Below are 16,971 nucleotides of genomic sequence, written 5' to 3'. Positions count from 1 at the left end.
GTGAAGACACAGTGTTTCTTTCATTATGATCAAGTATGCTGATTCAGGTCCTGCCTTATAGTCTTAGCTGCTGTTTGAAACCATGATTTTGTAAGAAAATAATGGAAATACTTTTTCTCTGTTGAATGTGATTTCATGGCTTCTTAACTGACTTGAGCTGAAATTATTTTCACAGTTACTTTTACTTAGTTTTTCAATCACTTTTTGGTTAGGTTCAGGCACCAAAAATACTTGGGTAAAGTTTCATGGTTTGAGTTCTAAAATGATCATTACAAGCTTCAATGAAGCTTCTCTATCATTTTTGACCAGGGTGAGGTGCAATTTAATTTTGAACATCTCAAGCCAGATGAGCAGTTGAATAAAACAATGGTTTACAGCCTGTATGGGATGTGGGTTGGGTGATCATTGGAATGTAGTCTCTGACTCATAACAAAATCAGATCAATAGAAAATTTTGCTTTCATTCTCTATTCACACAAGACCTACTTTGAGAAACAGGCATTGAGTGTTATAATTCTGTTGTGTATATACATACATCCATTCTCTATACACCGCTTCATTCTCACTAGGGTCGCGGGGGGTGCTGGAGCCTATCCCAGCTGACTAGGGCGAAGGCAGGGGACACCCAGAACAGGTCGCCAGTCTGTCGCAGGGCTACATATACAGACAGACAGTCACATTCACACCTACGGGCAATTTAGAATAATCAATTAACCTCAGCATATTTTTGGACTGTGGGAGGAAGCCGGAGTGCCTGGAGAAAACTCACGCATGCACAGGGAGAACATGCAAACTCCATGCAGAAAGATCCCTGGAAAGCCGAGAGCGAACCAGGGATCTTCTTGCTCCAAGGCAAAAGTTCTAACCACTACTCCATTGTGCAGCCCAGACCAAACATCAACAGTCCAATCCTTGTGATCTACAGCAAAGAGTAACTGGGCTTTCCTCTGATTTTTGTTGATGAAGAGCTTCTGTGTCCTGTGTGACTTCAGACCAACTTCAAGAAGTCAGTTTCGAACTGTCCTTCACGAAGAAGTCACATTTCTCTATAGTGACCACTCATTTTTAAGGTCCCTGGCGGTCTGACGACGATTCCTGACACAGGAACGGATGAGTTACGGTCATCTCATGGGGTAGAAAGACATTTCTTGCCGTGACCAGCTAGCAGTTTGTTAGAACCATGTTGGGCTTGTTTTTTGTTGGTGTGATGAACAGCTGTTTTGGAGATGTTCCGTTTTTTCGCTACCTGTCTCTCACTCATGCCAATTTCTAGCAGTACCAAGATGGCTGCCTTTGTGGCTTCACATAATTCTTTTGTTTTAGGCATTATGTGAGAGCTGACAAATTGTGAGTTGTGCTACGGCTCGAATGTCAGCAGGAAACTACTTTAGGCCTTTGCATATGCAGTGCTGCTTATGACATGAAATGGCCTCTTGTATATGCTGGGAATACAAGTTAGCTTCAGCATGTCAAACAGGACATGAAGTGTCTGCATTTTTTGGTGTTTATTGTATTCCTCAGGTAGTATATCTTTAGTTGTACCAGGTATTAAAATGAACAAGAAATTTAAGGAAACAAAGGTGGTCTAATCATTTTTTCCCCATGAGTGTATACCCGTCCATTACCTAAACACCCCTTAATCCTCATTAGTGTCATGGGGGGGGGGACTTAGGGTTAAGGTAGGAGACACCCTTGGACAGATCACCAGTCTATCACATGGAGACAAACAACCACTCTGGCATTCACACCTACGGCCAATTTAGAATCCTCAGTTAACCTCAGCATGTTTTTGGATCGTAGGAGGAAGTACCCAGAGAAAACCCATGGACAATGAGAAGTGTCATGTGATTTAAAGTGGCAGATAATAGAGCAGGTTTGACAAGCTGCTGTTTTGGTGACAGACTTAGTTTTAACAAGAAACCAACTCCCTCAAGTGTGTTTTGAGCCAAACACTGGATCCTCAGCAAAAGAGCAGCACTCCTGACTATGACCTAGGACTTTTCAGTGGTTGAAGGATAAGACATCAATGTGGTATTCAGGACAGTCTCACACCAAAACATGTAAAAGCTATGCTGGTCCATAATACAAAAACATCTGTTTTTTTAGAGCTGGGTACTGAACAAAGCTGTGCCATTATTTTAAATATCAGAGAACAGAGAAAGCAGGAGGAGGGGAGTCATGTTTGGCTGTTGAAGCCCAAACAGCTTCAGGTGACTCCTCGACAACCTGATTCAGACGAGTCACAACCTGCCTGGCTGAGAACACACAGTCACAGAGCGACCCCAGCACATAAACCCAGTCATAGTCCGATACTGCAAGAAGTAAATACAGGGCCAGTATCACCGATATCGATACTCCAGACTAAGTTTTGCAGTAGTAGATTAAGAAATTTTTTTTTGCACAGATACTTTAGTAATGTCAAATATGATCTTTAAATTTAATTCTCCTTCTCTCTCCTCAGTGTTGATTGAACATACAACAGCTAAACAGCTCATTCTACACAGGCAGGCACAGACTGACAGAGCCATGGAAGAAATTAAAATTATGCTTTCTACCACAATGATTTATGATGTAGCTGAGCCTGCTTGCTTGTCTGGCGCCGCTGAGTCACCTGACGGTACAACATCCAATCACAAGAGGAGGATTAGCTGCTGCTCCTCAGATGGAGGACTTTTGACAGCCAGGTCACCCGTTTCTTGAAGCCGCATCAGTTCAGACGTACAGGACAACCTGAAACTAAAGTATCGATATTGTTGCACTGGTATCATTCAATATAAATACCAACACAGGCATCAGTATTATCGATATTTGGATCAATCCGCTCACCTCTAAAACCCAGTACCTCTCAAAGCCATACAATTAATCCAAGTAAAGAGACAAAGTGATAAAGAACAGTGACAACATTAATCAATTAGAGACACTTCAAGGCTCCTGCCACATTTCTACTCACTGTGTGCCAAATTTTCACCGCAATGTAAAGTCCTGCACCTTTATGGAAACAGCACCACCATTAGTAGAAGGAGAGAGAACACAGAAATGCATTTTGTTCCAAGGTTCTGGGTGGCTCAGGCGCACAAAATGAACAGGCAGTCTTTGAATGCAACAGACTATTTACAAAGCTTGAAGGACAACAAACAAAGTCTAGGACTACAACAGCAGAGTGCCTGTATATCAGAGTGGCGACATGATGGGTCCAAAAAATTTTGGTCACGTGATCTATGGGCGCCATTTTGTTTCCTATTCATGAACGCCAGGTTTTCCTGTTAACGTTGTTTACACCGCAGAGAGTAATTCTAGGTCCTTTTTAGCTTCCTAAATACCTGAAAAATGACGGGCTGTTGTGCCTTTGGGTGCACAAATCGATCAGAGAAGGGATTCCACATGTTTAGATTTTCCCGTAATAGTGAAAGAAGGAAACTGTGGGAAAATAAAGTCCGGAGAGTGGGATGGAAACCGACTTATCGTTTTTGTGCCAGGTTAGTCCCATGTATGTACTTTCATGTTATGACGTATGGGTGAATGGCAGATAGAAAAGTTTGATGTGATTTTAGGCAGTTGTGGTTATTTTGACTTTGACAAAACAAGCCAGTAAAATATTTTGTCCAAAACATGTCTTGAAATCAGTAAGCAATCCACAAATGGGTAGTTTTCGTGAATGTGCACCTCGCGCTGCACATCTCATATTGAGTGAATGGAAACAAAATGGCGTCAAATCCCTTGTTGTCGCCACTCTGATATACAGGCACTCTATACAACAGGAACCGAAAGTAGAGAGCTAAAGGGCTCAGATAACTCTTGCCCTTGGCGACTCCTAGTGGCTGGGAGGAGCAACAAACTAAATGTAAATACTTTGGCTAACTCATGATAAGTAGCAATGCGAGAGCATAATTTAAAATTCTGTAAATACTAATCATTTCTGTATAGGGTCATAGAGGATAAAAAAGAGGAAAAAATGCTTTTTAAATTTTTAAAATACAGGAAGTAATTCCAAAGTCACAAGCTTTTACATTTTCATATTAGACACTTTCGGTGAAGTCTAATATCATTAAAACAATAGAAGATGATATGGACCACTTGACCAGAGTGAATGGACAGAATATTCAGCTGCTCTCTGCACCAACTTCCCTATTATATTTGTAAACAAATAGTAATATTCTCATTCTTTCATGGAAGAAAGAATCTGAATGGTACACCAAATGGGGAGATGGAAAAAAATGCTAGCCTACAGCCTGTGTTTACCCTGCTCTGTTATCGTTTGCTGTCCTCCGTGTGTCACATTTTGAGAGGTAAAACAGCCACGGCTGTCCACACTCTTCATTCCAAGTACAATAAGTTTGAGTTTCTGCAACTTTAGTTCAACCCGGTTACCGCGTGAGCGCCACACACCTTGGTCAGCGGCGGCACGGGGCTCAGTTGCTCGCTGAGGCTCAGCTTCGTAAATGTATTTACTTCTCCGCATGACAAAACTACGTTACTAACTCACAACAATCACTGTACTGTAAAGTATACATTCTATATTTAATGCACATGTGTACAGGTTTCCAAAAAAATAATGTGACTTAAGGCAAAAATGGTGATGACTTCAGCCTCCTCTGCCTCTGAATCCACATCCGGTAGAAAAAAAACAAAAAAAAAACTGTCACCACCATGTCTTTCTGTGAAGCAAAATCTAATTGGCTGTGAGATATGACGTCTCTGACATGCAGTTGCATGGTTAGGAATCCAAAAGAAAAACAGAGCAAAAATTAGCCTGCGTCCAGACTATAAGAGGAGGCACGGGAAGGACTTTTTAAACTATAATGGTTCATAATTCAAAAACTACATGGATTATTGAAAAAATAAAAACATGTATGCATTACTTAGACATAGCTGCATCTAACAGTCTTTGTTGTAAATAATAGCAACCCAGTATTTAACCACTCGAGGACGCCAGAGCACAGCCTGCCCTTTTAGGCCAGTTTTCAACGTGGAGTGGGCCCTGAATCTGGCATTGCGATGATAAGAAACACCTAGGCAACAAAGACTAAATACAAGGATTCAAGAGGTAGAAGCAAAACTATGATTACGAGACTCAAGGGAACAACTACGAGATTAACTCTACTTTAACAGTGCTCATACACAAGAGCAGTAAACTAAACAGCAATGCAATTAACTCACAAATACTAATGGAGATGCTCAGGACAGGTTCACAGCAATGGTAGCCAGAGTTCGTAGCTCTGTGCTTTGAACCCAGATGGTGGATGGTGTAAAGCAATGACACATAAGTGGGGAAGGATGCCAGATGGAGAGAGTTAGCACAGGTGAGTATTTCCTCTTCTCAGGAACGATAACCGGGAACTAGTGATGACGGCGGAGGGTGAAGCACAAAGCAGGAGCAGGTGGATCCAGAACTGGAACAGGAACAGAGGAGAACAACGAAGGTTAACAGTTTTGTCAAGCTACAAATGGGATGGTTGGTATAACAAGCTGTGAACCATTACTGGCTGTGTCACAATCCAACACTGAGCGGTGAGTGGCATCTGATTATATAGTGGCAGGGGAGGGCTTGATTGGTAGATTTCCACCTGCTCCTGCTCCAGCTGATAACGGCAGATGAGGAACACCTGTCGCTGCTTCTGCACTGCTGAACCAACCTAGGAGGAAGGGAGATGGAGAGAGAGGGGGAGGACACTATCTAGGCCTGGCAGCAGCCAGCCTGACAGCTTTGTGCAGTTTGGCAGTGATATAACATCATAAATACATTTTGAAAAGTGGAATGTCTTTGATTATTTGTTTAACAAAATTTGGACAAAAAAGATTAAACATGTACAACATTCTCCCATGTATCCACAGGTGGTACCAACACTGGAACAAATTAGAGGCTCCTCATGTTATTGATATTGAACTATTTACATTTTAATCATCTCTACTAGCCGGACATGTTTTTACACTACTCTGCACCTACAAAGATCCACTGTGTGTCCAAAAGAAATTGCCACTTGGATTTAACTAAGCAAATAGGTAAGATCCTTCCATTGGATAATTACTGCAGTGATGAATATGTTTCAGCTGGAACAACTTATTAAACCCTAGCTAATGGAGTGAGGAGCTTCTCAACAACTGTGCTGCAGACATATCCTGTGGGCATGGAAAGGATGTTTATCTGTTTCAGAAGGGTGAAATTCTTGGCCTGCATCAAGCAAAGAAAACAACTGAGGAGATTTCTGAAACTATTCAATCAGGTTAAGAACCGCCCAATATATTATTAAAACCTGAAGGATAGTGGAGAACCATCATCTTTGAGGAACAAATGTGGTCATTCATGTGGTCTGATGAGTCCAAATTTACCCTGTTCCAAAGTGATGGGGGCATCAAGGTAAGAAGAGATGTGGGAATATGGCCTTTCATTTACTTTGATTATCTTTGTTTGCATGATTATTTGGTGTGTGGTTTTCTTATATTTTGTTGTGAAATTATTTGCTTGATTTCTGTGTTAGTTTGCCAAATTGCATGTCTTCTTGTGTTGCTTTTCTTTGTATATTCTTTTTTTGTTTGTTTCTGGATGGGTTCAGGTCACGCCCACTACCTGCCGGTGTGTACAGGGAACAGAGACTATGGACATTGGCTGAGCGTATCTGGTGCCAATCAGTTTGATTATGCAGGGTTGGCTCTGGGGCAACCACAGCAAACAAAAGAGACAATCGACAGGCTGCGTGGCGGGGCGAGCCGCAATGGCGAGCCACGGAGAGAGGGCAGCGCGGTGGCAGCAGAAGCGGCGGTGAACGGCAGCGTGCAATGGGCAGCACGACAGACAACAGGGCAGAAGCGACGGTGAATGGCGGTGTGTAACAAGCAACATGGCAGACTAGTAGGCTGAAACAAGGACGCATAGCACCGGCACCAAGCCAGGACGACCGGAGACAGAAAGAGAGACGCACGGGAGCCATGAAGCGGGGCGAGGTCTGGAACACACGGCAGTGCTCAACGCGCGTTTGCAGCATACTGGGCGGCTTGGACATAGCCACCCAGACCCGGTGAGTCACCACACACGGGAGGGATACATGTGGGTCCTTTACTGCTTCCCCCACTGGGAGATCCTCTCTTTCTCCCACGCTCCAGAGTCTGGGTAATCGCGAGGCGCAGCGCCATGGCCCCGGAGGACTGGAGAAGCTCCCCCTGACCCCCCACCAAAGAAGAGCCCCGCGTGACGAGTCCAGTGGTCACAATTCCTTAGTGACTTTATTTTAAGAACTTTTAATCTGCTAATTTTTATTGTTCGTTGTTAACACTTATTTTTAGATAAATAAATTTATTGGAACAGAAGAAATTGTTCGTATCCTCTGTTGTTATGCACTGCTCACCTCTGGGTTAAGAACCTCTTTTAATCGGGTCCTAGTCCCTTACTAGGTGGCGTTGTCAGCTTTAATTGCTTCTTAATCCAGATTACCCAATTTAAATTTTATTTTAAAGGTTTTAATCTGAATCATATACTCCACGACAGAGAGGTGGATGAAGTGATGCACTCATCATGGCTAGTGCCTATCACTCTGTGGGGGTTAGAGTTATGATCTGGTGTTGGTCAGGTTCAGCAACGTTATGTTCCCAAAGAATGAGGTCAGCTGACTACCTGAATATACTGAATGACCAGGTCTTTCCATGAGTGGAGTTTATCTTCTCTGATGGCATGAGCATGTTCCAAGATGATGACAGGATTCATGGGGCACACATGGCTCACATTGAGAATGAGTGGATCAGGGAGCATAAAACATCATTTTCCCACATGGATTGTCCTCTACAGAGTCCAGACCTCAGACACATTGAGAATCTTTGGGATGTTCTGGAGAAGACTTTGTCCAACTCTCCCATCATCAATGTAAGATCTTTTTGTCATCAGAGTGGTGGTGATACAACTCAGTTGTGTTGAGCAGCACAGAATTGTTTTGTTTTTGCGGCATCTGGATTTACTGAAACATGTAGGAAAAAGTGATTTAAATTTGATATCAAAACCTTATGCTAAGACTTTGGCATCGAAGTTCACCATCATCGTCTGATAATTATTGCCTTTTCACTGTTTTAGGCTCTGATAAAGTCTGTAATCTTCAAACAGAACATAAAATAAACAAATTTTAAAAAGGGAATTGAAATTGTGAAACGTCTAAAAACCAGGCGAACACTTGAGTAGCAACCCATATCTGGTGCAGCCTGTACAGGATGTGGGTTGGGGTTTGTTTGACATGTAGCCTCTGAATCAGCAAAACCATGACATTAGTTTTGCTTTACCTTTTCTAATCATGCAGACCCTAATATTAGAAATGGGTACTGTGTATTACAGCTCAGCTGTATGTATATTGCAGACTGTTTTCAGTCATTTACATTACTATTAAGACATAGATGTGAGGGCACTGAAGCATTAAAAAAGCACATTATCTGTTGATAACAGACGGACTCAACTCGACTGCCAGGGTAATTCTTGTACATCACATGACCTAAGAGACAGGATGTGGAAATTTCTCACACAGTACACTTCAGTTTGCACAACACAAAACAGACAAAAGCTTTGCAGCTTCTTTGGGCGCTCTCAGGTATAGTAGCCTTGTTATTCATTATTATAGTGCATTAATTTGTCCACACAAGATTATGGTTAAAGTCTACTCAAATTAGTTTTTATAAAATGATCACAAAGAACTTGGCGGACAGTCTAAAAAAGATATTTCTTAAGATTCATCGTATGAGGTAAATCATCACTTCTTTCAACAGGCACAACAGTTGAGGTAAGAATGCTGTAAATTAATTTATACTGTTAAATGTGGTGGTAGATTTTGCTGGTAAGAAGTGAAATGTTTTGTATTTTCAGGATTAAGTAAAACTTCTGATCTTTATGTTCCATTAATTATTTAAAATCTTTATTTGAATTCTTCAAGCTGACATTATGAATATTTGCTCTGCAAAGTTCAGGAAGTGTTTGGATGCATCACCTTAAATTGCAGAACTAAATGTTGTTTTTTTTAATGCTCATGCTACTGGACTAATCAGAGTTCCAGGATATTTTAAAAGCAATTGTCTGAACACAAATACCTCTATCAACAGTAATGACAGATTTATCAAGGCATGACTTCTAGGATGTGTTGTACCAGTAAACTAAGACTAGAAATTTTGTTTCCATCCATACATATCTGGGAAATTATATCAACATTTTATGTTTAAACTGTTAAGGTGCGGGGTTTGTGAACCCAAAAAGCAGGCATATAGAGGCAGGTGGATAATTAAACAAAGATTTAATAAACAAAAACTAAAGTGAACCAAAACTCCATACAGGAGGTACTTCAAATAAACAACAGGGCTCCAAATTAAACAAGAACGAAGAAAAACAGGCCACAACAAGCGCTAGAATGAAACACAAAAACAGAATGACTCACAACTTAAAAAGTCAAGGAACCAGGAGCCAAGGCGAGGACAGGGGGGTGTTCTGGAGACCGGACAGGTGGCTGCCTAAACGCAGTGGGGACGGTGGCTGCCTAAACGCAGTGGGGACGGTGGCTGCCTAAACGCAGTGGGGACGGTGGCTGCTTGAATGCAGCGGGGATAGGAGGCTGTAGAGTCGAGGCAGGGAAAGAGGGGTGGGAGAGGCTCCAGGAACAGAGCAGGAAGGGATCTCCAGAGCTGGGGGGGAACCGGAACAAAGTGGCTTGGTGGAGCACCAGCAAACGAAAGCAGAAACAACCGTGACAGAGGCAACCCAGACAATGGCCCAGCGCTGAGTGGTGGGGAGAGCCAGGTCTTAAGTGCTGCTGATTGCCGATTAGGAGCAGCTGTGCTCCTCACCAGCCGCTCCTCATCAGCCGTAGCTGTCAGCTGGCCAGGAGTGCAGCACAGAGAAGGGAGGGACCATGACATAAACTTACAAATAGAAGTTTTCATTTTAAATTTAAAAGTTTTTCTTGACATTTGTTTTTGCTTAATAAATCAAATGGCTGCATATAGAAATGTGTTTGTTTTGAAAAGTGTTGTTTACATGCTGTTAACCTCAGTCATGGATGTCTGTCTGGTTCACGGATACAAACATGCACAGTGCATTGGAATAGTTTTGTGTGGATCACTGCAAGCTACTTTCTTTGTTTCCCATTTCCAGAGCCAGTGCTGTGTACAACACTTGATTTCTTTTTGGCACAAACACAGAAGGGACAGCCAGCGGCCGAGAGAAGATTTCTGAAGGATCTGACAAAGAGTGCCTTGGATTAGAATATCTACCATGTTTAGACAGCTTGGATTTGGAGGTTTATTGTTTAAACAATTCTTAATCACACAACACTTCATAGTAACACTTTTTTTATTTACCTTGTTAATATGTCCATATGTTTTTTTTTTTACATATGCTGGAGGACACATCATGAATAAAATAAGCAGTTAACACCATGACTGAGCTTTTCCACCTTGAAATTGAAGTGTACTGATGACGATAGTCTCAAAAACACAGATTCAGACTTTCACATGTAACACACCAATCCTGTCAGCATGCAGGGTAAAACTCTTATTCTTTTTCTTCTTCAGAATAGTTTTTTGACTCCAACTTGTATGGCTAAATTACTCCAATATTATAACTTGCCATTGTGTAGAATGAAGTATCTTTAATGTTTGTGCAGAGCTGTAGCTCAGCTGATGTGCAGGAGCTTCTATTGCAAGGGAAGTGTGAGGATAGAAGGATGCAGGGACTTCATAGATCTGCACATTTTAGAGGAAGCAACCAGTTGCATCTGTTATCTAAATTTTAAAAATATATAAATTGATTCGATTCAATGGGTTTTTAGGGGTTCAATCAATAATAATGACTGGACAGGGACTTTAATTGTTTGCACATATGGAAAAATAATAGATCATGACACATGATTTACTTGAAACGTGAGTTATAAATAACCTAACATGTGCACTTGGTTTACCAGTTTTAGGAGAGGAATGGAGGAGCATACCATGGAGGTGAGTGTTCAGGGTGTGCTGTTGTATAACAGCACTAATTTAGTAAAACTGCATTTCACAGCACTATTTTCTGATTGCTTGTCTGCCAGCATGTTACCAGTACATGACATGTGTCAGCTATAAATACACTCTAAACTCTAATCTTCTTATTTAACAGTGACAAACAGAGAGACCTTCAGTATGTGAATGATTATCAGCCTCATAAAGAGGTCCCACATCTCAGAATTCTGCTTCATGGACCACCAGGTGCTGGCAAGTCCAGCTTCATCAACTCTGTGGACAGTGCACTACGAGGCAGGATGGCAACTCGAGCTCTGGCAGAAACAAATTCTGTTGAGAGCTTCACCAAAAGAGTAGGAATAAAGTTTGGTTGTATTGATCAATAAAGCAGAATGGATGTTTTTGGTTTGTTTGTTTTTTTTATCTCATATTCTGTTAAAGACTTCCATGAAACTACCAAAGTTCATAAATTACTTCAGCTATATTCCAAATGATTTTTAAGGTTATTTTTGACTACGGGAAGTGGCTACATAATAAAGATTTAACAAATAGTCATGAAACAACTAGTAAGTAAAAATCAAATTATATCCTGTTTAGGGTTTAATGTGATGGCATTGTTGTCATAATAGCATTCTTTATTAATTTACAGTACAGGACTTACAAAATCCAGAAAGAAGGACCAGGGAGCTTCTATCCTTTTGTCTTCAATGACACTATGGGTCTGGAGAAGGGCTCTAATAAAGGTGTTAGTGTGGACGACATCAAACTGGTCATGAAAGGACACGTAAAAGAAGGTTACAAGGTAAGAGAACTGCATACTCTAACCTACATCAGACAATGTTAAGCAAATGCAGTGTGCACAAATGCACTGATTTGTGACTGTTTTCAATTACAAATATGTTAATTGTCACAGAAAAACATATCGGAAACTGTCAACATCCACTTTTCTTTGCAGTTCGACCCCAAAACCACCTTGTCTGAGAGTGACCCAAACTATAACAAATCCCCCACTCTAGAAGATCAAGTTCACCTTCTGGTTTGTGTTGTTCCTGCCGATACACTGATCATACTGAATGAAGACAGTGTGGAGAAGATACGGGATGTCAGAGAAGCAGCAAGTGACAAAGGTGAGAGCAGATGAATTTGTGTTAATAGTAGCTACAGTTTCACAATTTAAATTACCAGAAAAATATGAAGATAACTGACTGTGTTGGTGTCTGTCTTGGCAGGGATTCCCCAAATTGCTGTTATCACAAGAATAGATAAAGAATACTCTGAGGTCAAAAAGGATATAAAGAATGTCTACAAGAGCAAGCACCTGAAGGAACACGTATGTTTAAAGAAGACATTTTATGAGTTTGTTGGGACATTGCACATCAATGTAACATCCGTTTGACTGTAATTCAGATGTATATTTCAATACATTAGCACAACAATCTCATTTGGTAACTCTACACATGTGTAATCACAGTTAAAGGGATTTAAATATTTTTTTGTAAGTAATTTGTATGTATGTAGCTGTTTGTATCTTTTTAGCACAAAAATCCAAAGTAAGTTGTTCCTAAATGATGATATTCTTTGAACTTAGGTGGAGAAACTGAGTGCATTGCTGGGTATTCCATTGAACTGCATCTTTGCTGTGAAGAACTACAGCTCAGAAGTCGAGACAGATGATGACACCGATATACTGATCCTGAGCGTTCTGAGAAAGATCCTTGACTATGGAGAAGATTACCTGAATGACATAACACCTTAAAACTAAGAGGCACGTCATTTTGCAATTAAAAACTCTCACAAGAAGACCGGAACTTCAAAGATGAAATAATTTTATGAAGAAGCATTAAGCATTTGGGACATATATTTCTAATTGCAGTCGTTACTTTTAAGGGACTTTCTGTAATGTTGTTACTTTGCTATAATCAGAACAGTTTATTTCATCAGACTTTTGACTGCAATATTTTGCTGTTTTTATTTTCGCTTCTTGACAAATCTGATCATTTTTTTTGCAATAATTTACAAATAAATACAAATAACATGTATTTTATTCATCAAAAGTCTGGATAATATGTCAATAACAAAGTACAGACTAGATATCACATTTTTGTTGTTTATTGTATTGCTGAATATGTCCACTGTAGTAGAAATGACTGAAATCAAGTGTCTATGTAAAATGGCTTAATCAATGTTAAATCTTCTAAAAAAAAAAAAAAAAAAAAAGACAACTGCAACTTTTGATTTATGAGACAATATTAATCTACACTTGAAGATTAGAAGTCACTGGGATGTCTCAGTTGTTTGGTTCATAGGACAGACTATAATGTTAAGGAGACACATTTTGGTGTTACACATTTATCATGAGAGTGAGATGGTTGAGCTGACTTCAATAAATACATTGATTTAAGGCAATGAAGACATAGAGTGTTTCTTTCTTTCTGATCAAGTATGTTGATTCAGGTCCTGCCTTATAGTCTTAGCTGCTGTTTGAAACCATGATTTTGTCAGTAATGGAAAAGTAATGGAAGTTCTTTTTCTCTGTTGAATGTGATTTCATGCCTTCTTAACTGACTTGACCTGAAATTGTTTTCACAGTTGCTTTTACTTAGAAGTTTAGTTTTTCAATCACTTTTTGGTTAGGTTCAAGCACCAAAAATATTTGTGTCGGTACAGAAAAGTATCATGGTTTGGGTTATAAAATGATCATTACAAGCTTCAGTGAAGCTTCTTTATCATTTTTGACCAGGGTGAGGCGCAATTTAATTTTGAACATCTAAAATTAGATGAGCAGTTGAATAAAACAATGGTTTACAGCCTGTATGGGATGTGGGTTGGGTGATCATTGGAATGTAGTCTCTGAATCATAACAAAATCAGATCAATAGAAATTTTTGATTTCATTCTCTATTCACACAAGACCTACTTTGAGAAACAGGCATTGAGTGTTATAACTCAGTTGTATGTGTACAGTCATGGAAAAATGATTGGACTACCCTTGTTTTCTTCAATTTCTTGTTCATTTTAATACCTGGTACAAAGGTATATTACCTGAAGAATACAATGAACAGGACAAAAAAATGCAGCTGATTTCATGATACATTATGTCTTGTTTGACATGTTTAAGCTTCATTGTATTCCCAGGATATATAAGAGGTCATTTCCTGTCATAATCAGCACTGTACATGCAAAGGCCTAGAGTGGTTTCCTGTTGACATTCAAGCCGTAGCACAACTCACAAGTTGTCAGCTCTCACATAATGCCTAAAACAAAAGAATTATGTGAAGCCACAAAGGTAGCCATCTTGGTACTGCTAGAAATTGGCATGAGTGAGAGACAGGTAGCGAAAAAAACGGAACATCTCCAAGACAGCTGTTCATCACACCAAGAAAAAACAAGCCCAACATGGTTCTACCAAACTACTAGCTGGTCGCGGCAGGAAATGTCTTTCTACCCCACGAGATGACCGTAACTCATCCGTTCCTGTGTCAGGAATCATTGACAGACATCCAGGGACCTGGATGAGTGGTCACTGTGGAGAAATGGGACTTGTTTGGCAAGGACAGTTGGAAGCTGACTTCTTCAAGCACACAGAAGAAGCCCTTCATCAACGAAAGGCAGAGCAAATCCCAGTTACTCTTTGCTGGAGATCACAAGGATTGGACTGTTGATGATTGGGCTAAGGTTCTCTTCATTGATAAATCCAGTTTTCAGTTGATGTCCACTCCAGCCAACTTACTGGGTAGGAGGAAGCCTGGAGTAGCTACAGACCAGACTGTCTGCAACAACAGTAGACATGGGGGTGGATGGAACAGGGCAAATACAATTGTGTGAAGAACAATAGAACCATGCCTTGGCCTGCAGGAATGTGCAAGGGGAGGGGGTGGAGGGGTGGAGCACCTGCCCCTTTGCCCCTTTATCCCAAAGTGCCCTTTTGTCAAAGTTGGGGTTTTTTTTGTTTGTTTGTTTGCTTTTAATTTTTGTAAGTGTTTGTGAAAATCTGTGTGTCCTAAAATAATCAATAATAAATAAAACAAATACAATCATAATTCAGATCTACCCGCGGTCGGTCACGTGATCCATGTAGTCGTCAATCACTGCCTAGATACCTGGAGGTGTGACTGTACGCAGGTGAGTTGAATGGCCTGATTGCTGCAGCTATCAGCAGAATGCAGAGAGATGATACAAGAGAGTGGGTGAGAGAGACCAAGACAAACAGACAGATGCAGAGAACAACAGGTGCAAACAGAGGGAGCCAGAGGGATAAGACAAGGAGAGAGACTAGGGCTGAATCCCAAACTGCCCCCTACACACTATCCCTACACACTACCCCTCCGTTTGCGCGTTCCCGTGGAGGGTCCTCCAGATTAAGGGCCGTCCCAAACCGCGTAGTGCGGAGGGAGAGTGGACTGTTCAGCCTTTAAATAGCGAGTCTGCATCGATGAAAAAGATAAATCAAAAGAAACAAATCTTCTTCTCTGCTGACGTTTGATTTAATTGTGCACCCCCTGACACCTTAAAATTTGAACACAACTGACAGAATTCATTTATTCATTTATTTATTTGTTGGATTTGAAATGCCAGATAATAGGATTGGAAAACATGTGAGTGAAAAAAAAGTGGGATGCTTTTGTCTTCTGGAAGCAGCAGCGATCCTTGATAGTTGCAACCTGTGCCACAGCGCTACAGCCACACACAGTAGGCGTCTTTGTGTTACCATGGCGATGACGTCTTCCGTTTTCCGGTGAGGCGACAGGGCGTCCCATTCCTGACCATCGTATTTATACCCTCCCCCTTCAATAATAGGTGCCCTCCACAGCTGCGAGTGTGACTTCTTTTGGAGTGACACTCGGTAGTGGAGGGGGAGTGTGTAGGGGGCGGTTTGGGATTCAGCCGAGATATCAGACATAGGAGGGAGAAAGAGGAAACGAGGGAGAAGGAAAAAGCAAGGGCAGGGATCCTCCCCTGAAGTTACCTCCACTTTATGTTCTGCTCTTTAGTTGGGTTAAATGGTGTTTATTCGAGAGTTTAAATTTCTTAGGTCGTAGGTTTGGTGATTTCCCCCCTCAAAATAGTTTCCCCATTCTGGTTCCATTCTCTTTAATAAAGGCTTTTCATGTCTCACCTCTCTCTGCCTGGTCCATCGGTTCTTCGAACCCCATTAATTGGCTAATTGTTTCCGAGATATTCACTTTAACAATCCCAGCAGGAAAACAGATTTGTAAATAGTTGCTTAAATACATAAAAGTCAGTACAATACAGCACAAGACTACAGAAACAGAAAGTCGGTTGTAGTTGTGTGGCAACAGAGCGGATGAGTGATTGCAAGGCCGGCAGAGGGAGGATGTAAACAACCAAGATGAAATGTGAAAACTCCTTATGTGTACAACGGTATCATGTTCAGCATCCAGCTGGTGAAATGATCCATTGTGGATTTTGTGAAGAAGCTCCATTTATGGTTGGAATAACAGAATATTGATCCAAAGTAGATGCAGAGACCCTGACTGTTTTATCAACACTCATAACCACAGAGGACAGAGATAAAAGTTCCTGTCTACAACACCTTTTTCAATTTCATCGGCCAGTGCATTGCAGTGTGTCGACACAGCAGAAATGATCAATTCATCACCGTAGAACCAATACTTATCTTTATTTTTTCCATTCAATTTTTATTTTCCTAAACTGTTCAGAGGGGTTTTAAGGTGATAGGAGACAGTAGGACATTTATTAGGGGGTTAGAAATAAGACGAATATGTTTGTTTATTTGATTGTTTCATTAGGGGAGGGCAGTGTTAAATTTTGGGGAAAGTGGGGCAAGTGGAGTCCTGACTATGACCTGGGACCTTTCAGTGGTTAAAGGAAAAAACATCAAAATGTAAATGTTAAAGCTACACACGTGGACAAAATTGTTGGTACCCCTCAGTTAAAGAAGGAAAAACCCACAATTCTCACTGAAATCACTTGAAACTCACAAAAGTAACAATAAATAAAAATTTATTGAAAATTAAATAATCAAAATCAGCCATCACTTT

The 16,971-nt window shown here is 40.7% G+C and overlaps 1 protein-coding gene across 2 annotated transcripts; it reads left to right on the top strand.

Moving 5' to 3' along the window:
* Positions 1-8,397: 8,397 nt before the first annotated feature.
* Positions 8,398-13,355, top strand: LOC110970146 (interferon-induced protein 44-like). 2 transcript variants are annotated; one of them, XM_051955019.1, is made up of 8 exons: positions 8,398-8,560; positions 10,108-10,252; positions 10,916-10,949; positions 11,107-11,302; positions 11,599-11,751; positions 11,905-12,076; positions 12,179-12,279; positions 12,538-13,355. In XM_051955019.1, exons 2-8 carry the CDS (start codon positions 10,228-10,230, stop codon positions 12,703-12,705), a joined length of 849 nt encoding a protein of 282 aa, XP_051810979.1. In that variant the 5' UTR covers positions 8,398-8,560; positions 10,108-10,227; the 3' UTR covers positions 12,706-13,355. The 2 variants fall into 2 exon arrangements, with proteins under 2 accessions (XP_051810979.1, XP_051810980.1); XM_051955020.1 differs by lacking the exon at positions 8,398-8,560 and having other exon boundaries at positions 9,517-10,497.
* Positions 13,356-16,971: the final 3,616 nt, after the last annotated feature.

This window comes from Acanthochromis polyacanthus, chromosome 1, assembly GCF_021347895.1.
Source record: "Acanthochromis polyacanthus isolate Apoly-LR-REF ecotype Palm Island chromosome 1, KAUST_Apoly_ChrSc, whole genome shotgun sequence".
Taxonomy (NCBI): domain Eukaryota; kingdom Metazoa; phylum Chordata; class Actinopteri; family Pomacentridae; genus Acanthochromis; species Acanthochromis polyacanthus.
This window is presented reverse-complemented; position numbering and strand designations above follow the sequence as displayed.

Bases quoted from the DNA above. Each gene is read 5' to 3' on its own strand.
- LOC110970146 (XM_051955019.1), top strand. From the start codon at position 10,228: ATGTTTAGACAGCTTGGATTTGGAG. The intron at 10,253-10,915 runs GTTTATTGTTTA...TTGGTTTACCAG, and splicing joins TAGACAGCTTGGATTTGGAG to TTTTAGGAGAGGAATGGAGG. The intron at 11,303-11,598 runs GTAGGAATAAAG...ATTAATTTACAG, and splicing joins TTGAGAGCTTCACCAAAAGA to TACAGGACTTACAAAATCCA.